The 21,816-nt window shown below is 41.1% G+C and overlaps 3 protein-coding genes across 4 annotated transcripts; 1 reads left to right on the top strand and 2 right to left on the bottom strand.

The window, feature by feature from the left end:
* Window positions 1–2,933: 2,933 nt before the first annotated feature.
* Window positions 2,934–12,399, bottom strand: btk (Bruton agammaglobulinemia tyrosine kinase). Of its 2 annotated transcripts, XM_079268352.1 has the most exons (18): window positions 12,311–12,399; window positions 8,727–8,885; window positions 8,533–8,637; window positions 7,817–7,898; window positions 7,496–7,621; window positions 7,335–7,399; window positions 7,060–7,247; window positions 6,873–6,935; window positions 6,643–6,697; window positions 6,442–6,521; window positions 6,042–6,169; window positions 5,807–5,878; window positions 5,113–5,284; window positions 4,672–4,891; window positions 4,464–4,528; window positions 3,788–3,906; window positions 3,539–3,696; window positions 2,934–3,427 (listed from the first exon to the last, which is right to left on the bottom strand). In XM_079268352.1, the coding sequence occupies exons 2-18, from the start codon at window positions 8,865–8,867 to the stop codon at window positions 3,356–3,358; spliced, it is 1,911 nt and encodes a 636-aa protein (XP_079124478.1). In that variant the 5' UTR covers window positions 8,868–8,885; window positions 12,311–12,399; the 3' UTR covers window positions 2,934–3,355. The 2 variants fall into 2 exon arrangements, with proteins under 2 accessions (XP_079124478.1, XP_079124479.1); XM_079268353.1 differs by lacking the exons at window positions 8,533–8,637; window positions 8,727–8,885; window positions 12,311–12,399 and having other exon boundaries at window positions 7,813–7,845.
* Window positions 12,400–12,850: 451 nt separating this feature from the next.
* On the top strand, window positions 12,851–15,009 carry rpl36a (ribosomal protein L36A). The gene is made up of 5 exons (XM_079268487.1): window positions 12,851–12,893; window positions 13,652–13,757; window positions 13,842–13,909; window positions 13,992–14,114; window positions 14,932–15,009. The coding sequence occupies exons 1-5, from the start codon at window positions 12,891–12,893 to the stop codon at window positions 14,950–14,952; spliced, it is 321 nt and encodes a 106-aa protein (XP_079124613.1). The 5' UTR covers window positions 12,851–12,890; the 3' UTR covers window positions 14,953–15,009.
* A 138-nt stretch (window positions 15,010–15,147) lies between these two features.
* gla (galactosidase, alpha) lies at window positions 15,148–20,229 on the bottom strand. Its single transcript, XM_079268486.1, has 7 exons — window positions 20,010–20,229; window positions 18,441–18,615; window positions 17,284–17,458; window positions 16,926–17,017; window positions 16,393–16,554; window positions 15,827–16,024; window positions 15,148–15,636 (listed from the first exon to the last, which is right to left on the bottom strand). The coding sequence occupies exons 1-7, from the start codon at window positions 20,168–20,170 to the stop codon at window positions 15,316–15,318; spliced, it is 1,284 nt and encodes a 427-aa protein (XP_079124612.1). The 5' UTR covers window positions 20,171–20,229; the 3' UTR covers window positions 15,148–15,315.
* Between the last annotated feature and the right edge of the window lie 1,587 nt (window positions 20,230–21,816).

The raw sequence follows: 21,816 nt of genomic DNA, 5'->3' as shown, positions 1-21,816 counted from the left end.
CCTTTAAACAAGGGAACTTTAGCCACAAATATGTAAATAAGGCAGGTAACTCCACGCGTGCAAATTGCCCGCCAGGTTCTTCCTGGTAGTAGTAACTATCGGAAGTCTTCGTGAATCACGTGAATCAGGCAGTTTGAACTTCTGTTCACGCGACTCTCTCTTTACACGGCAATGGATGGGTTTAGGTGAGGAGGAGGTGAAACGTACACGTGCACAAGAACAAGGCAAGTACGAGCCCGCCCACAGAGCTCGGTCACGTCTGCAACGTGCGTTGGATTGGAAATCAGTAAACAGGTGACGTCAGAGCTGCATGAAATTAGCCTGCCAAGTAAACCGGATAGGAGCAGATTTAACATAAAACAAAATAGTCACATTATACAATCAGTACATTTAAAAGAAGAAGAAAAAAAAACATTGAATTGTGTGCTTGTCTGTATTTCACATGTTCATGATCAGCTCACCTACTGTGCTCTGACTAATAGACTATAATCTAGATTATGACTGTCACTGCCTGTAATTAATCGTAACAACTGTTTACATTTTTGCTAATTATTAAACTACATAATTATTTTCTGGAAACGTTTTGGGAAATAAATCAGAAATTACAGACCCATGACATAATATTTGTGTAATCGCGGTCTTTCTTCAACCAATTTGTCTGATTGTTTGCGGACAAACGGCTGATACCCGTTAGTTGGTAGCCAGCACAAGAGCAGTCTAATGAGAATCACGTCTTCTTCTTCTTATTCAATTCAACGGCAGAATACAAACCAACGTTTAACGGTGCATGCCGCCACCTACTGTCTCGGAGTGTGTAACAACATGGCGTTGTGACAGTTTTGTCATAATACTCATAATAAAGTATTATGAGTATTAGTTGTGACAAAACTGTAGAGTATTGTTATTATTATCATGATTGTTGTTGTTGTTGTTTTTGCTATTTATAATAATGATAATAATGGCGGCATGGGGCTCCTAACCACACCTGATGCAGTACCAGGGACAGTATCTCTGAGTCTACCTCTTTGACGTATTTTTGCAACCACAGGAGTAGCCCTCCTCATCCTCATCTGAAACATGTTATTTCATATTTCTTGCTGATTTAATATCAATGTGTCCATGTAAGATCATTTTCTTTAATGTGTTTCAGTTCATGTTTGTCTTGTTTCAAATGTTAAAAACATTACATAAACTGATGGCTTTTTACAGCAAAGCCCAAAATCAACCCGATATAGCACTCTGTTGTGGTGATTTTAAGCCATAGCGTTAATGTCCAAACAAATCTACGGCTCTCCTTTGTGGCTCTGAGGTGCAAAGCATTGGAAATAAACCCACCTCTTCCCCAGTGACACACAGCTGTACACATTTTTCATTGTCAATTTGTGTGTCAAAATGTAGTCCCCTGCATTAACATGATAAATGCCTGAGCTACTTATTGGAAACATTTTAAAGTGACTCAAAATCAGTGAGCTTCTTGTGGATGGTTGTGCTGTCTATGCATCTGCTTGCTGTCAATGATGCCATCCTTAGGCTACACAGGGTTTATGTGTGAAACAATAGCTGGAGCAGAATTGTCTCTGCAGCACCACAGCAGCCCATCTGAATTGCATTAAAAATAAAAAAACACCATGGCATTACAAATCAATACCAAACAAAATGCCAAGAAGCATTTGACGTTCTGTATGGATCGCAGACAAAGACGAGGGGAGTCAAATAAAGTGAAAGGTTTATTGCGGGGATAATGGGTGAAGAGGTTGAAATGGAGCTCTCTCATCCACCACCACGTTGTTTCCACAAGCACAGTACAAACGTTTGACGACAAGATTTTTTTTTTTACCAACAAGCTAAAACAAAAGCTGTCTGTCTGCTGTCTGTTTATCTTAGTTTGTTCTTGTAAACTTCTCTGCTGGCTGAGACAAAGCAGCCAGGAGGACAGAGGACAGGAGAAATTACATGATATCTCTGTGTTCTTCATCATTGATTAAAACTTCACTCAGGAATGTTGTTTATGTTATTGACATTTCAGATTTGTTGTCCACCTGTTATCATGTGACCGACATGTCGTATTGCAGCCACATGATGCAAACTGAGCAAACTTAATGAGCTGATTACGACGGTGAGATGCGGTTTAATGCCCGGGAGAAAGCCAGTGAAGCTACCTTGAGCTACAATTGTTTTTGTTAAAAATGAACCTTCACGCTCAGTTTAAAAGCTTGTTATGATGGCAGTGTGACCTCAGAGCAGAAGTCAACTTTACCTGGAGCCTTGAGATGAAAGATGACCATCCGTAGGATGATACATTATCTCGACCCCCTCATGACCTCACTGTGACCTGAAGTCATTGCCATTCTCTTCTCGGCAACAGAATGGCTTTCTGTCACTCTGCATGATGTGATGTATTTCTCCAACAGTATGAACAAGCTTCCAAGACGAGTGATTTACCCCAAAACGTTGCGTAATCATTATTGATTCTCATTGTTCTCGATTTGTCTAATCACCTTAATTGCTGAAATACTATTTTAGAGAGCAGATAATCACAACCATAATAACTGTCTGCTGATCCTTCTCCAAAGCTACTGAAGAAATTTATTTTATTTATTTATTCTTTATTTTTTATCTCAATTAATTAGTGAACAGAGTGAGAGACGTGTGTTGACCACATTTATTGACCCATAATCTAGTAAACTTTGATTTGTAAGTGTTCATTTTGAAGCAGATTTGATGTGTGTGTGTGTGTGTGTGTGTGTGTGTGTGTGTGTATGAGAGAGAAATGGCCTGCAGCGTTGTCATTAAGTTTGAAAAGTTATAGAGGAAGATTATAGAGGAAGACAACATTATTACTAATAGTAGTACATTGATTACATATTATTTCATTTAAAAAATAAAGCTGATTCCAATTCATGCAAAAGTATTGTTACATCAAAAACAACAGGTTTATCAGATGTTTTGACATTTTTACGTTGTTATTTTCATTTCACAGGATGTTTCAGTAATTTCAAAGCCTGGCATACTTGGCTTTTATTTGTGCAATAGATATGTTCTCACAAAGCTTTTGTTTCCACAAGCAAAGGTGTTTACATTTCACAATGATTCCACAGAATACAATACACAGGATTCAATAAAGATAACCGTCCATAAAAGATACACATTTCAAATGCTACCCTGCAGGACGATACTTCTAGTAATGTAATAGCAAGGCTATTCTAATCAACGAGTTATAGTGGCATTCATATTACGTGTATTCACATTACAGAGGACAGCAGTGTGGCTGCGTTGACTTTCCAGAGCCGGATGGAGATGCTGCTCTGTGGGGACCTGAGAGAAGTCTCCGTGTGTGTTGAGATTATTTTGAGATCTACTGGAGCTCGTACAGCGAGTCCTGAACAGTCAGCGCCAGCTCCTGAAAGGTGGGTCTCTCATCTGCTTTCTGAACACGAAACAAAAAGAAGCTGTGAGGTTGCTGTTGCTGTCCACACAGTGTTTTTGTACTCTCTCATCACTCTGTTGAGGCCCACAGCTCAAGACTAAATTCACTTACGTCCAGCCAGCAGCTTGTCATGATGCTGTAGACCTTTTCATTGGCCAGCTGGGGGCGGTAGAGGCGGAAGCCCCGGGACACCTGATCCACTATTTCCGTGTTGTTAAGGCGCTCATACGGAAGCCGTCCCAAAGTGTACACCTCCCACAGAAGAACCCCTAAATATGTATAGAAGTTATGATGCTTTAATACAGATGTTAATTCCTTACCATAAATGCAGTGGGGAATTGAAAAGCACACTTTCCTCACCATATGCCCATATGTCTGACTTGCTGCTGAATTTGCAGTAGAGAAGGACCTCAGGAGGTGACCAGCGAACAGGGAACTTGGAACCTGCTGAGCTTGTGTATTCATCATCTAAGACATACCTAAGGCAGTGATTGGAGAAGTATTCAGATCCTTTACTTTAAATGTGGAAGTACAAACGCCACAGTGTAAAAATGCTCCATGCACGAAAACAAAATCTGCATCAGAAAAAAAGCAAAAGTACAGAAGGATTGTCAACTCGATCACAAGTATCACAAGTTAAAGTACTCATTGTGAAGAAGAACTGGCCCCTGTGAGAAGTATTACTCATGTATTCATTTATATGTAGCATTTCACTGCTGTAGTTGGTTGAGATGGAGCTAATTTTAACTTTATTTGCTGTTTAAGATGATCTTATCTTTGTATGTAGAATCTTAATAAACAAAGTAACTATTCTTCTTCTAAAACTGTAAAATAAATGTAGTGGAGTCAAATTATAAGATTCAAATATAAATACTCAAGTATAGCATCTTTAATTCTACTTAACTACAGTACTCGACTTGCCCACATGTACTGTTACCTTCCATCACTGACCTGAGAGTAGAGCAAGATATTTCAGTTACTTTGTTAGGCACCAATGTGCCTCATTGTGTCCCGTAATTCGTGTCAAGTATTTTACCTTGAAAGTCCGAAGTCAGTCACTTTGACGGAGCCATTCCCATCTACTAAACAGTTCCTGGCAGCCTGAGGACAAAACAAACAACACGCTTGATTAAAGTGTAATCATTAAACATTCACTGTTATCTTCAAATGCCTAATCCCAGCATATCTCAACACAACAGAATGATCTAGAGTTGGACACACTACAGTAGATCTATGTCTCTGACCAGGTCTCTGTGGATGTACTGCTGTGACTCAAGATAGGCCATGCCCTCGGAGACGTCTTTACACATCTCCAGGAGCTGGACAGTCGTTGGGTGCTGCGTCAGGCCTTCCCTGAGGTACGTCAGCAGGCAGCCATTGGAAAGGAACTCGGTCACTATATAAATGGGTCTCTGTTTGGTGCACACGCCGTACAGCTGGACCAGGTTTTCATGGCGAAGCTTCCTGGTTTAAGCAAAAGCAGAAGGAAGTTAAGTGTTATGTGTTGGGTTTTCTCACAGAAGTTATATAAACCACACTTCCCAGTGTGACACATGAGTTTTACGAGTCTCGCGCACAAAATCATCACTGTCATTTCAACTCCAGTCAGTTCAAGTGGAGCAGCGTATTGACCAAAAAGAAAGGGTCAGCTCAGCCCAAATTCAGACTCATTTAGTTTTGCTTACATCATGATTTTGGCTTCTTCTATGAAATCGTCTTCAGACATGGATCCCTCTTTAATCATCTTAATGGCAACATCATGCTGGCCCTGCCACTTTCCATACTTCACCACGCCAAACTGACCAGTGCCCAGCTCCTTGATGAAGGTGAGGAGACGGGGGTCAATCTCCCACACACCTGGAGCAAAATCAGAATGGAGGAGCACTTTTACTACATACTTGTAGCAGAGTTAGGTGAGAAGACGGACACCACTATCATGTTCCTAGTTATGGCCAACAGCTGCTTATCTTAGCATCAAGTCTGGAAGTAGGCGTAAACAGCGAGTCTAACTGTTTCCAAAGGCAACAAACGAGCACCTCCAAAGCTCACTCATTAACACAATATATTATTTTTGTTTAATCAATGCAAAAAGTGAATTGTCACATTGTGGTTTTGCTATTTTCTGGATTCTCAGCTGATTGCTCGGCAACTTCATGATGATGTTACTGCTCCTGGCTAAGCAATAGTCCTGCACATAACCCCCTATAAAACCACGTTTCTTTGTATGCATCAAGCAAACAAGATACAACACGTTAATCGTAAGCTTTAGAGGTGCAAATTTATAAATTGCTCACACAGGGACCAGAGGTTAATCACCAAACATGATGAACAAACAAGAGATTATGTTAATAATGTATATTGATGTAGTCATACTCTTACCATAGCCAAGCCCTGCTGTTGATGGAGGCCGTGCCCGGTTTGACACGATGTATTTCAGCCTGCTAACCATACCTAGTGAGGGAGATAACAAAACCTGTCAGGTCATCATTTTTGATGCACAGACTCTTGATATTTTTGATATTGTGTTTTTGTGCTTATATTTTGTTGCCGTCCCCCTGTTGAGTCATTTCCTGCTTCATCTATATATCTATATGTTCACAGTTACTGTATCGACCTGCTGCATTGTGCTGATGGTAGTTTATGAGTTCTGGGATGGTGCCGAAATTATGCTTCTCTGCCAGGTAAAACTGTCCCTGTGTTGTGGTACAGATGTTGTAATGTTTGCAGCTTCCACCAGTTTCCCTGTTGAGAGAGAAGGAAGAGTCACTTTAGCTGCAGGTTTTCATCATTTATCATGTATGCATAATATCTTCTCTTAGCCTTATCCACAACTGTCTCACAGAGTGAAGAAAATGTTCTGCAGGCAGTTTGGTCCAGGTTTTGCATGAATAATTTACATCTCTCGCCCTCTGTGGCCCTCTGTTTCCGCTTTCATGACAAACAGTTCTTCTTTTGATACGTTCACACATGACTGGAACCAGTAGATGCAGTGTAACACCACTGAGCTTACTCACCCGCCAACCCGACTGAACAAAGACACGGTGTATTTCCCGGCCTTGCTGGAGTCCCGTATCAGGAAGCCTCCGTCTTTATTCTGGGAAACAACACACAAATTCAAATCAAAAAAGTTAAATCAAGCTACGTTCTCCTAATTTGAAGGTGCACAAACGTAACAAAGCTGTCTTCTGTATCAGTGTGTATGTCAATGAGTTTACCTCACTCTTTAACAGCTGTTCTGCCTGGCTACGTTTCATGTTCTTGGAATACCAGCTGTGAAAATGAATGTGAACTTTTGTTGAATTTGTCTTTTGCAACATTTATTGCTTCAGCAATCAAAAATTCATTAATGTACAGACAGGAAACTTCACCAGGTGTTAATGTGCTGCCATGATAATTACAAATGAACGATGACATGAGAAACAGTACAATAGTGCTGCATACTCACTCAAATTGTTCTAGCCCATTTGTGGCTTCCACGACATAATTACAAGGTATATATCCTTCCTTTCTGCAAAAGAAAAGAAAACACATTGTATTTAGTAATAATGTGCAAATGTGCATCTTGGCTGGACTCTGAAGCGCTCACAAACACTAGAGCTCGAGCTTTTAAACTTGTGCCGTTGTTTTCTCACCCAGATTTGTCTCTGGCTTTCCACCAGTTCTGATCAGACATCTCCAGGATGGTGTACTCTTCATCCTTCCTCAGCTCCAAGTCTTGGGGTGTCATGGTTGTGTAATCATACTCTGCTTTGACAGTCATGCCCACGGAGGGTGAAGGTGCCTCAGGGGGCTGCGGCGGTAAAGGCCGAACAGACTTCTCCTGGAAAAACACAGGATTCGTGGATGTGTTATTAGAATCGACTGTGTGTAATCAGTGAATAGTATTGGAAAGGGACTGCGTGTCTACCTCTGTTGGGGTGGGAGGAAGGGGTTTCCTGGATCCCCTTCGCCGAGATGGTTTGGATGTAAAGCCTATTAATGACATCATTTTACACATGAATGGAATGATTCGATAAAAGTGTAAGTTTAGTGTTGCCGATATCAACCCAAAGACAATCCCAATCTCACCGTTCTTACTATCCAGCACCTTGCAACCCATAGCTTGTTTAACTTCCTGCTGGCAGCACAGCCACACCCCATCCGCCCAGAAACAAGGATGGTACTTCTGCATGAGATCCTTGTTGAAGCGCACCACTGTGCACAAGCACCGACATAGACACAGGACATTTACATTAAATCAACATTTTCATTTGCATGTGCACCCAGCTCTTCTGTGGCGCAGGCACTGGGCGGTGCTAAGATACGGTCTGACATTGCATGTACTGCGTGAAACACTGTGTCTGACAAGACACGTATACAACATTCGTACATTTCTATGCAAATACCAACTTTCTTGCAGCTTCTTTATCCACTGAGCCCGGGCATCCTCGGTCTTTGCAAAGATGTACAGCGGCCCCTCGTCGTAAATGATCTGTGGCAAGAATGAAAATCACCTGTTTTTTTTGTCAAAGTTGTCCATCCATTCAAGACATTGGGTGATCTTCTATTTCTTAAGTTACGAGCTCAGTTAATACATGTGACACCAGAATTATACAAATGCTAACGTGCGATAATATTCACTGCAGCTTTATGGCGAATGCCAGCCAGACACCTTGCTCATGCCACCTTGACGTGTGAGTTAACATGTGTGTAATGGCAACACCTGCGCAGTCACTGAAAGCCCCCGGTTCATCTGAGTGTGAGAGATGGTTTCACTTCTTAACAATGGACTTTCACATTTTGAACTGTTGGAGGATGGGACAGCTTCTGCCTGCCAAGGAGAAACCTTGGTGTTGTGGCGTGTGTCTCCATGTGCAGCTTCTACATAGCTTTTGACTGAAGAAATATAGCCTGTGCTTCATTATTGTACCACAGTGACTGAATATAGAAAAGTCTTGTTGACACTCTCCATCCCCAAAAGAAAAACTAGCATACGAGTGAAAGCAAAAACGTTATCCTGATTTTAGGCCAGTGAGAATGTGACGTGGCTGCACCCCCACACATTGTTGCAGCTTCGTCTGAAGGGTCCCCGTCTGTTAAAGAAGTAAATCGACAGACGTGTCTACCTGGAAAGCATACATGCGCTCTTGCGGAGAATTGGGCTCCGGCTGGACCGTCTCCACACATTTGATCTTCTCGAGGTCGACTGATCCTTTGAAACCTTTCCGCTTCTGCTTACCAGATGAGGAAACAGTCAGGTAACCAACAGACACATGTGATGCTATTGCAATGAGGTTTTTCTGTAGGTCCACATACATACCCCTTTGTCAGAATCAAAATCATAGTAGGCTATTTTTTCCTGGGTGAGAACAAACCATCTCTCCTTGTAGTTCAAAGGGGAGGTCTTCTTCTTCTGCTGCGATCGTTTAATGAAGATTTCTTCCAGTATATTGTCTGACATGATTCAGTCAGCATTCATCTACACGGGAACAAAGAATAGGGAATAATGTAAAGCATAACAGCAGCAAAACACCCAACTGTTTCCTTCGTGGCAGAGCAACGCTCGCTCTTCGAGTCAGGCAGTAGTGGCTTTTCTGAGAGCTGTGACTGAATAGCTTAGCTTAGCACTATAAGTCAGCCTTCTGGGTTATGTTGCACTTACCCTTCAGTGTTTTCAATGTCTTTGAACAGAATTGAAGTCAATAGTCAGAATAGAAGTCATTGAGTTAGAGCAATGGCACTTATGTGGAAGGAGATGAAGAGACAAGCAGCATGAATGCGAGCACATATCAGCGTGTGATGAGCTGTAGTTTGCATAAGCCCTGCTTTTCCTGCCAGCGACATCCTTTTCAACTACAAAAGTCCCCCACGTGTCACATCTGGTTCCCTCGGCAACTGCATCTTGGTCAACATCAAACTGCGTGAGGAGATTTTGGATAAGAATTTCCACCAAATCCCTTGTCTACTCCTCCCAATGTGATCGGTTGGCTTTGTGCCTCCTCTCCTCAGATTGTTGTGATATTAAACACATTCAGCTGCGCACAAAGGTTTTTGGTGATTTTATTTTAATTGGCTTGATAGACTGACTGATTTTGCTGTCTCTGAATGCAGACACAAATACACATAGTTGTGTTTTCATGGCTTTTGGGGACATTACATTGACTTACATTGACTACCTGGAGACTTACCCGAACCGCTGCTGCCAGCCCTATCCTAATCCTGACTCCAACCTTAAACCGACGCTTCATGCTAAAATGTAAAGATTTACTTCATGGGGAAGTGCAATTGTGCTCATTCTGTCCCCAAAAAAGGTCGAATCCCCACAATGTGACTGTGTAATCAGCTTTATGTCCCCACAAGATGGTTAAACCACCACAAATAGGATCCACCAACTAATGCAGCAATTAATGCAGTAAGTTAAAGTTCATGCAACACATTAAAATGATGTATGTTCTAAATGTGTTTTTGGTGTTTTCAGAAACAACATCTAAATGCAATTAGTTTCTGGCAAACTCACCATAAAAGATATGAAACAATCTCACCATCACAAGGCTTGCTCTGTCAGATAGGCTCACACACATTATTACATTTGACCTGCATTATGACGTAAGTAGGCAAATGTAAAAGACGGTCTGTTTTCAGTTCAAGACAGTTTATTGTGTCTTATTTTCAACACCCGCTGACCTCTAGTGCTGAACTGAAACGTACACCTCCAAAACAAGACCAGACCTCTATTGATACCGTATCTAGTGGGTCAAAGAAATACTGATGGCTGACAAACACTGCCAAAAAACACATATAATTCTAAAATACTATAAAAGTACGCAGTGCACGAATGGTAGGGAGTCATAGTGCATTATTGCAAGATAAATCGTGGATCAGATGCTCAAACTCACCCTTTGGCACACAGCTGAACAACTAATTGTCTCTGTCAGATGTGTTTGCACTTCAGCTCAGTCTATTTTCAGCTTGTGAGCACTTCCTTCTATCATCTGAACTGTAACTTTAACACCAACAGAAGCTTCTGTCACTCCCCGCTAACCAGTGTATGTGTGTGTGAGTGTGACATTTCTTCACACTACACTGACAATACCTATCAGTTTTGTTCGTGCCGTCATAAACCAACGCAGTGTTCCCCATTCTGTGAAACATTGTTTGCTCATTCCTCATTCTTCGCCGCCTCGTGTTTTCTCACATCACCACCGGTATGTTGAGTATAGAGGTCAGCATACTCTGATAGGGGATCATCAACACACTGATGGAGCATCCCTTCTCTCTTTCTCTCTGATCGAGTGGAGCCAGTCGACTGAAACGCTTCACTGTGTCATGGCCACCAGAAGGAGATTTTTTTGTGTGTCTTTTTTGAGGGGAGTTAACGCGCAGTGGCTGACACAGACGGACCGATAGGGAAGTTGCATCAGTGTTGAACTGCAACATGAAGGGAGAAGAAACCCAGAGCCCTGCAGCACTCCAACCTGACATTATCTATCTCATTCTCTCAAATGTAGTTATCATCAGCACATTTAAAGATGTATGTTTCACCTGTGATGTGTGCTGATAACTCACCACTTCATTTACATTTACAACTATGTACAAGAATCACTTTTTTTTCTTAGATTTTGCAGAATTCTCCTCTGTTTCTGCACAGCACAACAACTTTTCTCACTTTCGCACGCTCATCCTCTCAGTTGCTTGAGTGTTTATAAGTTGTGAAATTCTATAAACGATGTCAACTAATTTGACTCTGTTATGAAACTGGTCACAAAACTAAAAAAATGCACTTTTTACTGTACACAAGGCCACTTTTCAGCAACTCAAAAGGCAAGAATACCCAACGTGTATTCTTAAAATACTTGTTTAAATCTCATAAAAATCATCTAACAACAACATACTGTATATTTTGAAATATCTTTCTCACTTCGGTGGCTGTTAAAGTGATTATCTTTGTAATGCGTAAATCTCAGGTCTGTTACCTTGGTGCGTGCAAGGCAGTGCAACATGTTTTAAACATGAAAAGGGCCAAATGTATGAACAAATAAAGTCGAATGAACGTTCGCCCGCGTTGCATGATGTCCTCTACGCGTGACACAGCAAACACAACCATATCATGAGAGAGTTGGTTTTTACAGGAACCTGTCAAGATGCTCTCTTTCCTGACGTTTCCTGAAAGATAAGTGGCACATGCAAGAAAACGTGCGCGTATGAGTGTTTGTGCGTGTCTAAGAGAAAGAGACAGAGAGAAAAAGAGAGTGACGTGGATGTTCGGTGCAAGTAGTAAATGTTGTATCCAACCACAAAGAATACTCTCTCACTCATATTATGATACCACATCAATTTGCTGTGTTCTGTGGAGGTCAATTTTCAGAACACACAAATATGAATTAGCATTCGTAGCATGTAAATAAAGGTAATTTTGTCTTAATGTCTTAAAATTTAATATATAAACTTGCTAACGAATTCACATGATTCAAGATAGTGTGATGCATATAGATTATAAAGGTAACCACATGAAAATATAAACCACGAGAACGCTGCAAGACGTCTCGATACAAGGGTTTCAAAATCATGCAAAGTACAGCAGAATGCACAATAGTCCATCACTGTCGACAAAACATTCAGAAACAAATATGACATCTGTGCATTTTAGCAGATAATGTCACTGTGGTTTGACTTATGTATTTAGTTTTGTGGTGAGTACAGACATTTAGGATTTGCATAAAAACTAAAAATTGATGGGTTTAAATTCAGTGCTCGCACAAATCTACTCACTACTGCTTTTGTCCAAAGGCTTTCAAATCAAATGCATTCTTATAGCTGCGTTTTAACTTTTATACTTGAGTGAGCAAATGGCTCAAACATAGTACCTGACCTTACGGCCTATATTCAAAGAGCTTTGACACTTACCCAGACACCCAAAAAAGTACAGCATCAGACAGACAACTTCAGATACTGAGGCTTGAAGCAGTGACATGAACCTTTGCCTCAGTTGCTCGCCTTCCATAAAATGTGTTAGTCTGTGATGCAAGAAGCTTAAACCCACCCACAGAGAGGAATTGACTCTGCTAACTTCCCCTTTTTCTTCCTGCTCATTTTCATATCAGCTCTCTGGACAGTTTTGGTGATAAGTGCCAGCGGGCTAAACATTAACGAAGAACCATTTGTGTCGTACATGTAGCACACTTTTATTTAAGGTGATTTCTTATTCGGTAAGCTGCCAATTTCAGTATTACAGAAACAAGACATAAACAAACTTCAAGCTGATAACTTCTGCAGGCATTAAAAAGTCAGCTCATTGTGTTAAAAAAACTAAATTAATAACTCCCAAATTAAGATTTTGAGCTTTTTGGTGAGTTGTTTGTGGTCGTCCTCCTAACATGTCCCTCCGCAAGGGGGCGCACTATACAACCCGTTCACCGCGGAGGGCTACATTAGGACCAGCTTCCGGACTGTAACGTCCTCTTTTCCTCTGCATCGGGACGTAGCCATGGTAAGACATTGTCTCACGCATTACACTTTTACAGAATCTAACTCAATCTTGCCAATTAAAGAATACTTGCTGCTTATAGTTAAGTCGCATATGTTAACAGTCTTTCGATACACATACTGATGGTAGTATTATCCACCTAATGTACATTTTAAGCTGTTATATTGTAATTTTACTCCGCTTGCGGTGTTTGTGGTGAAATGCTGCTTCGGCAACGCGTACTTACACTTCAACTGGCCTCTTTATGAAGATAAATTAAAGTTGGCTGTTAGTCAACGTTAAAGTTATGACCGACACCACCATTCCCATTTATTCATTATTGCAGCGTTGCACGTTTACACATATTTTGTGTTTAATTCACGTTAAATAGCTACAATGCTAACATGTTAGCTCGTTAGCTAGTGTCGCCTGCTTTTACGCCGACCGGGGCGCTAACACTTAGCTACGTTTTAATGTTAAACACGAGACTACTGTCCGTTAACGGGATGTTACTAAATGCGTTAAAGTGACACGGTGTCGATGAAGTATTTTAAGTTTTAAAACCGTTGATCTCCACGTTTAGCTAGCTAGCTTGCTTGTTTGCCAATCAACTTAAATGTTAAGCAGTTGTCAACCAAGATCCGTTCCGTAATCAGATTTACAGGCTTTGGATGACTATATGATTAATTTCCCAACGTGTCACGTGTAAAGCTTGAACTAGTTTCAGTCTGCTACCAGATTTATTGCAGGTATGCTCATGGGTTATCTTTTGTGTTCTCCAGGTTAACGTCCCGAAGACCCGCAGAACCTACTGCAAGAAGTGCAAGAAGCACCAGCCCCACAAAGTTACCCAGTACAAGAAGGGAAAGGATTCACTCTATGCACAGGGTGATTATTCCCTCTTTTATAGTAGTTTATGTATAGCTGTATGGTAAATGAGTTGTAAATGTAGCTGAACTCTGTGTTCTGCAGGTAAGAGGAGATACGACAGAAAGCAAAGCGGGTACGGTGGTCAGACCAAGCCCATCTTCAGAAAAAAGGTAAGTTGTGCCATTAGATCTGCCATAAGTATTGTGTGTGTGTGTTGGTGAAATCAGACTCGATGATGATCTGTCTTTTCAGGCTAAGACCACGAAGAAGATTGTGCTGAGGCTTGAGTGTGTCGAGCCCAACTGCAGATCCAAGAGAATGCTGGCCATCAAGAGATGCAAGCACTTCGAGTTGGGTGGTGACAAGAAGAGAAAGGTACGAGTCATTGATGTCACATTATTTAGCTATGGTGGCGTGTGCATTCCCGTAGTGTATTGTAAGTCATGGGTCGTTTTCAGGTATGCTTTCTGAATTGGGCAGACTGATGCACCTCAAATCGCTTCCTAAATCTTCTGCGGCTAGCTTTACCTGTTGTCTCACTCTAACTCACTATCATGATGCAGTTCTGTCAAATTTTTAGGATATCTGCTAATTGCTTTAAAACAAACTTGTTTTAATTTTGTTGTAAATATCAGTATTTGTCATTTTTACCTAGAAAGCTCATGCAAGTGGTTTTTAATCTTGCGTGTGAATTTGTGGTCTGGATAGGGTCAAGAAAGAACAAATGTTCCTCAAAATTAGTGAAACTGGCACCTTTTTAATAATAAAATGCAAAACCCAAGAACAATTGTTCAGCTATTATCTTGTTCCTTGGTGAACTGAATAAACGTTTCCTTAAGTGTTCGGTTCACACTGATTTGCTTGTGGTGGATCTTGCTCTTTGACATTTAGGGCGGTTTAATAATGAGATGAATGGACAACATTTAAATAGCAGAGTAGCATCTTTGTCTAGTTGTCTTCATGCACCCGAGAGTGCAACATTAACCCAACATGTTTGGATCACAATAAGATGACAAATATGTGAGGTGAACATGATCACATACACCTTTTGTCGAAGACAATGAAACAGTTTTATTCTCCTCATAATAGATTGCGAATTCATTGTATTTTAGAGTGAACCACATATCATTTACACGTCTGTATTTAACTGTGCTTGTGAATCACTTAACAATTATTTGTTTTTCTCTTACAGGGCCAGGTCATCCAGTTCTAAGCTGTGGGCCAGTTTCCTGGAGGAAATTTTCATTTTCAATAAATGTATCAAAACACACATTTGGAGTTTGGCTCCTTCCTTCACTTCTAGTTTCAATATGCTCGTTATGATCGCAAAATTCAATCTGTCTTTTTAGATTATTATTATTATTATTAGATGAAACATTTTTTCCAGCATGTGTTCAAAAATAATTATTTTAAATTACCAGGAATTTATTTAACATGATAAAAAAGGAGCTGACGTACAATATTCATAGTATTGGGAGGATTCAGGTAAACTAGAACACATTTCCCCTTTTTAAATGAAGACTTATTTTTTTACGAAGGCAACTCAATCAATCGGTAGTGCAAAGCCACCGACTGTTTACAAAATGATCTGGTTGCGTTTCACAGACGTGTCCTCCCAGTGGAGCCCCGTGAAGTCTCTGCTGATGGGAGTGACGGCCAGTAGAGCTGTGCCTGAGGGGTTGACAGACACGATCACGTTGGTATGTGGAGTCTGAACACCCAGTTCCTTGTACTGAGGCAGGACCTGTGTGAGGTTGCACTGCGGGTCACAGATCTTCCAGCCAGGAACCGCTCTGAGGAAAAACCCTCGCGGACCACCGATCTCCATCATGTTCAGCACAGCGATAGCCAGTCTCTTCTTAGACAGAGGCCTCTCCCACACCTCAAAAGTGTCCACCTGTGGGAGAAGTTATGCTTGATTCCACACTTTGAATTGTCGTTATTACTTTGATCACCCACACTTATGATAAAGTGACTGCTAAAAGTCTTGACTTTGTGTATGAGGCGCTGTTAAGTTGACCACAGAGCATTTATATATAGCGACTAAATGATTCCAGGAGGGGTTTATGCTTTGTCACCTCACCCACCTTGGCAGTGCGGTATCCTTGCTTGCCCAGCGGGTCCTGGCTGATGGCTATGATGTGTTTGTTCTGCAGCAGCTCCTTGGAGCGAGGACAGATGTCCCTCAGATCATTAGACACCAGCAGAGGGGCCGCCATGATGGCCCATAATGCCATCTGAGACTCCTGCTGGGCATGGCTGAGCCCAAAGTTCCCAATCACAAGCTAAATGGGAAAATAAGAATGCAATTTAGGATATCTTTCATACGTTGTGATTTTCAAACTAATTTAACCCTTTTATTGGAGGGAATGATGAACTAACCTACACAAATGTAAATACAGAAGCTTCAACTAAGACGGTGAATTTTAAGGGAATAGTTTGTCATTTTGGAAAAGAAACATATATATAATTGTGATATGTGACTTTAATTTAACTGGTGGTATCGTTCTCATCTATCTCCCTGCAAGAAAACAAACGAGATTAAAATTTTCCTACAACTATTCCTTTTCAAAATGATTATACAGCTTGAAGTGCACTGGTTGTTTGCTACGGTCAAACAGGAGTATATCAGAGCTGGAGTAGAGCAGAGTACCATATCGGGGTCGTTCCATCCTCCAGGTCCAGCCGAAGGGACGATAACGTCTTGATGAGAAGCAGTCCATTCCAAGATAGACTTGACGGAGCTCCATGAGTCGTACACGTCATTGAAGTTGCGCCAGTGGTTACAGGCCTCTCGAATGGCTGTGTAGTTGGGCTGCAGGCACAGAAATGCTCTTATGTCATATAGCACATGATGTATGGCGTCATCAAGCAGTGGACAATCGTTAATAGGTATTCATATATGTTTTTACTATTGTGTGGGTGGAATGTTGGAAGATAAAACCGATGATTGATATCGATAATGCGTGTGAAGATTTAGTTATTTTTTATTCACCAAGTAATTACCAATTGTCAAGGCAAAAAAAAAAAAATTGTGAAAGATTACTGTTATGGTTTCCCATCTCTAAAATGATAAAGATACGCATCAAATCCTTGCTGGAGCATTTTTGCTATAACAAAAATATCGCTAAAACGTTCCGTTGCCGTTTTAATACAAAGTGCTGGAAAGACAAAACAACGTCTCACCTTTTGGAAAGGCCACTCATACAAAGGCCACTCACAGGAGTACAGGATACTTCTTCCGGTTTTGTTCAGTGCCTTTGACATGTTCACGTATCCTTAACCAGAATAAATCATAACGTGGTAGATTAAAGCCCATAAAAAAGCTTGTCTATTGAGTCCGTGGAGGTTCGGAATCAGAGAACCAAAATATGGACCTAGATTGTTGATAAAGATTTAATTGAATGTGTATTTACATACATATCAATGAGCCCCTTTGAGTAGTATTTGCTTTAGGTGAAGTACATAGCAGTAATTGAGGACATTGTTCGTTCGTTGCCATGTTCAAATCATTAAAAATCATACTTCAGAATTCTAAACTCACCTTCTCCCAGCAAGGTCCAGTCCATATTGCAGCCATCAAATTTGAGCAGATCCACATCCCAGTCAGCAAAAGTCTGAGCATCTGTCTCATAGTAACCAAGACTGCCAGGGTATCCAGCACAGGTCTTTTTCCCGACATCTGCATAGATGCCCAGCTTCAGTCCCTTAGAATGGACCTGAAGACAGAGAAATACATTTCATTGATGGAGTTTACAAGTGCAGAATATTTGAAGAGGGACCGTGTGCAGACATTCAGGCAAAGATACTCAACAACTGCAAAGGAGGCCTCTTTTCAAAAGATCTTACAGATCAAAACGTTCTTAAAACGAGAGATAAACTATTTATTTGGAGCCCAACAGTGTGCAGACCTCCTTTGTGCCCTGCAGGATATGGATATTCTACCAGTAGATGGCGACGTTGCACAGCTAAAACTTGGTGCCCCTGTCACAGGACACAGCTCTGCCTTCGTGGGCCCAAATGTGTCTAATTCCTGGTGAACATCGCTTTTCAGCAGCCCGTGTAGGAACCAGCCTGTCACAGTGGCCTCCAGCTCAAGAGAGTTGTAGCAGAGCGTGTGAATGACGGCGCACTCCTACACCAGACCAATATGTGCCTACGTGTCTCCCCTGGCTCTCCAGGTGCTGAATTTCTACCGGTATGAAATCTGAAACCTGGGTTCCACATCTGGCCCTTTCCCCTTCATTATGTAAATAACTTCAGGTCGGCTCAGATGGATGTGTAATGAATATGTAATCTGACTGTGTAATCACTTTTACTCCTAGAGTTATTTAACTCTCACGTTAATTTTTTCATTTGTCAAAGATTTCCAAAGTTAGACGCATTGCACCACAGATTTGTTAACGTCGCACCCCGTGGAATCACATCAAAGGGAATATGTGTTAAATATGACATAGTTTACCATTATATAACTGTATACTGTTCATAATGCAGCCATAGCCTGGAAACTAGAATACAACAAGTCATATCCAAGAGCACACTCTCATTTTTGCCCTCTTCCAGCCGGTGAAGAGAACTGAAAGTATTTCTCGCTTTAAGTCTCTCTGAACGCCTCTCTCTTTGATGCCTATGGAGGAATTATGGCATTAATAGAGTATTCTCACCCAGAGTCTCCATGCCTCTTTTATATCTACTACTCACGTAGTCGGCCAGTTTCTTGATGCCCCCCGGGAATCGTTTTGGGTCTGCCTGCAGGCGGCCCTGGGCGTCGCGCTGGTGGGAGGGCCAGCAGTCATCGATGCAGACGTACTCGTAACCGGCCTCTTTCCAGCCCTCCTTCGCCATCACATCTGCCATCTGCATGTACAGACGCTCACTGCCAGGGCAACAGCGGGAGACAGGCGGGGCCGATAGTATCGGTTTAGATGCCGGTGTTCGATGTCATGTGCACGAGCAATATGGCAGACACAAATATGTTATTCTCATGATGCCAGTCTTTCTGTTGTTCATTGTCGACCGGTAGGACACAATAACACTCCAACCAACAGGCAACGCTTTGTTGGCCAGCTCTCTCTCTGAGAAAAGAACGTTTGCTGTGCAAAAGAAGTGAGTTATTCGAGCAAACAAAAAGAGACTCTATTACGTTATTATGACCAATGCTGCAATCGTTAGTCGATCAGTTGATTTGTAGTTGCAACTCTTATGACAATTGATTGATTTAGTGACAAACATATGATAGTAAACTGAATATCTTTTGAACTGAATATCTATCTGGTTTCTCACTTTGGGCTCTGAAAACGTGATGCGCTTTATTATCTTGCTTTTTCACATTTAATAGACTAAAGTATGAATTAGTTACCCAAGAAAAATAATCAGCAGATGAATAAATAATGAAAACAATCATTAGCTGCAGCCCTAATAATGACCTAGCATCTATGTATGTATATATATGCTGCATTGGCTGATCTTACGTTATAGTAAATTGAATATATTTGGGTTTCGTCAGCAAGTCAAACAAAACAAGACTCATGAGGGCGCCACCTTGGGTTTTAAGTACCTAATATTGATGGGCAATTTTCACCGTGTTCAAAAACTATTGATTATTTGACAAAATAATTGGCAGGTTGATGTTGTAACTAATGGTTTGTTGCAGCCTTATGTTTTCTATTGTCTTTTTTTCCCGATGAATCGGGTTCATGCCTGTACGAGACCATATTACCGTTAACATGTCTGACATGTGTCCATACTTTTATGTTCCTTGTTCACAAAGTGCTTGGCACATTTATTTTATCACATTTCACATGACATTATTATCTCCCAGTGCCTCAAACCAAAGGACAAATAAAGGTAAATTAATCTTTACAATCACGTGTCTCTGCTATCATTTCCTTCTGAGACCGTTTCTCAATTATGAAATAAAGATCACAAGATAATTGCAAGCTGTCATAATTATGAAATAATGATTGCATTAAAAATAATGACCATGTAATTAGTTTGTAGTTATAATTCTGAGATAAGCCATGCTTACAGTTGCGTGTTTAGGATTCATCTTTTGTGATTACCCCATAGATTTGTTTGTTTAGTTTATTGTGCAAACAAATCCCATATTGTCACTTCCTGTACACGGAGGGCATACATTTAAGAACGTTCATTTACGGGGTTTTTACGTTTAAGTGATTTTCTAACATACATTGTTTCAATGAGATGATTAAAACGGGAGGAGTTGTAGTTTTTCTCATAAAATAAAACTGCAGCTCAGTTGTCTCTCACCTGATGCAGTTGTTGGGGTCCCTGTCACAGTCGATGTTACACATGAACCTCTCCCAATGCAGCCAGCCCATTGTGGGCTTCAGCGCGAGACCATTGTCCAACGCGTCAGCAGCGGGGCTGACTAAAACGACGAGCGCAAGGAGACACGCGACTCTGCACATTTTTACTTTTAAACCCGACACTTTTCGCACGACAATGACAGTAAGCGCCTGTGTTTTAATTTGTAGCCATTTCCTCGTTTTAAACGCCTTCAGCCCGCCCCATGAACGATTGACGTAATTCTCGACCAATAGAATCAGAATGCGCCTGTAACTGTCCAATAGCGTTTCCACTACAAACCAGGAAGCGCTAAACGTCCGCTGATGGAGTCAGGTGAAAACATGGTGTCAGCTGACATGACATGACAGCGTAATAAGCATGTCTCGTGACTTTCCTTAACACTGAAACATAATGAAACGTAAAGCAAAAATTAAAAAGATTCAGGTGGCATTTAATGATGCTTTTAGAATCTTGCTCAGTAATATGCTTGTGACTCATAATGTTCCCAGTTCCCACCTTCCATGCTGTGTTGAGGAATTGTAGGCCTACAAATGTAAATGTCCATTGAATGACTCAGAAAATGTAATCATAAAGGCCTTAACTAAGCCAACACAGAGTGATACAAGGTATTCGTCTTGTTTCTGGAAACAAATGTCTGAATGTTTTTTTTAACCACGAATGACTTTTGAACTGAAATGTTTATACCGCGTCTTAATGTCCGTATTGTAAAGTCTTCCTTTATGCTTCAGCATTCATGGATAAATTGAGGGCATTAACCATCATCTTGTGTCCAAAATAAAGTCATATTTTTATGCAAAACTGTAAAAACTGTAAGTGAAAAACCAACAAATACCCACGATATCTATTTGCATTTGCTTTCCAGCAGAAAATTGCCCAATTTACCCCACCGTTCCTTGAGGAGGAGCCTGGCTAATCAGAAATGCCACACACGCTATCAGCATGTAGGACTATGTACATATCGACGCAGCTTCACGCTGTTTGTTAGATCCGGATCCAAGAGACTGATTTGTCTGGTGTTAAGTTAATTCCAGATCGGTCTCTTAATTTAGCTGTAAACAGACACCCTGCTTACAGAAGCTAATTAATCGTGGATGTTTTCCCTTGTGAAATTGCCAGCGATCTTCTCACACACGCAGAGAGAGAGTGATGAGCTTTGTATTTATTGCAATACTTTGCCATTTTGTAGTAATTTAAGGAGACTACTGCATAATAATTATTTGCTCATGAAGCCAGCTTTTCGGAAGTTCGTACAGAGTTGCAAGAGAGTTTAATTAACTTTATGGAGGAGACGGCCTCAGTTAAACCCTCAGACTGTGATCCTGTGACATTGCTGTGAACGACTCCTTGTGTCCTGATATTGAGAGGAGTCAAAACGAACGAGGCAGCGTTTACGAGTGGGCACAAACCCAAATTAAGACAATAATCCTCGTCTGCTGGCTGCAAGTAAACAGGGAACATTAACTGACACAAAACCTGACCTTTCAGTGAAATGTCAAGGTGTCTATTTCAACCCTAAACATGATCAGAGGCTTCCCCCAGGGACAGGCCTGATACAAACAATTTGTCACTTGCTGTAGTTCATATCAGAGCCAGCGAGCAAAGGCACTGGGGCTCTAAATGTCAGATTTCAATGTGATCCACACTCCCCGCTGATGGATGGAGCAATCCAGCTCACTTGAATACACGGTCTCCTTTTTGTAAAAATTGGATCTCCCCCACCGTCGTGATAGAGATCCTTGTTGTTGTT

Source organism: Melanostigma gelatinosum, assembly GCF_949748355.1.
Source record: "Melanostigma gelatinosum genome assembly, chromosome: 5".
In the NCBI taxonomy this organism is placed as follows: domain Eukaryota; kingdom Metazoa; phylum Chordata; class Actinopteri; order Perciformes; family Zoarcidae; genus Melanostigma; species Melanostigma gelatinosum.
Note: the sequence above shows the minus strand (reverse complement) of the source record. Positions and strands in the feature narration are given on the sequence as shown.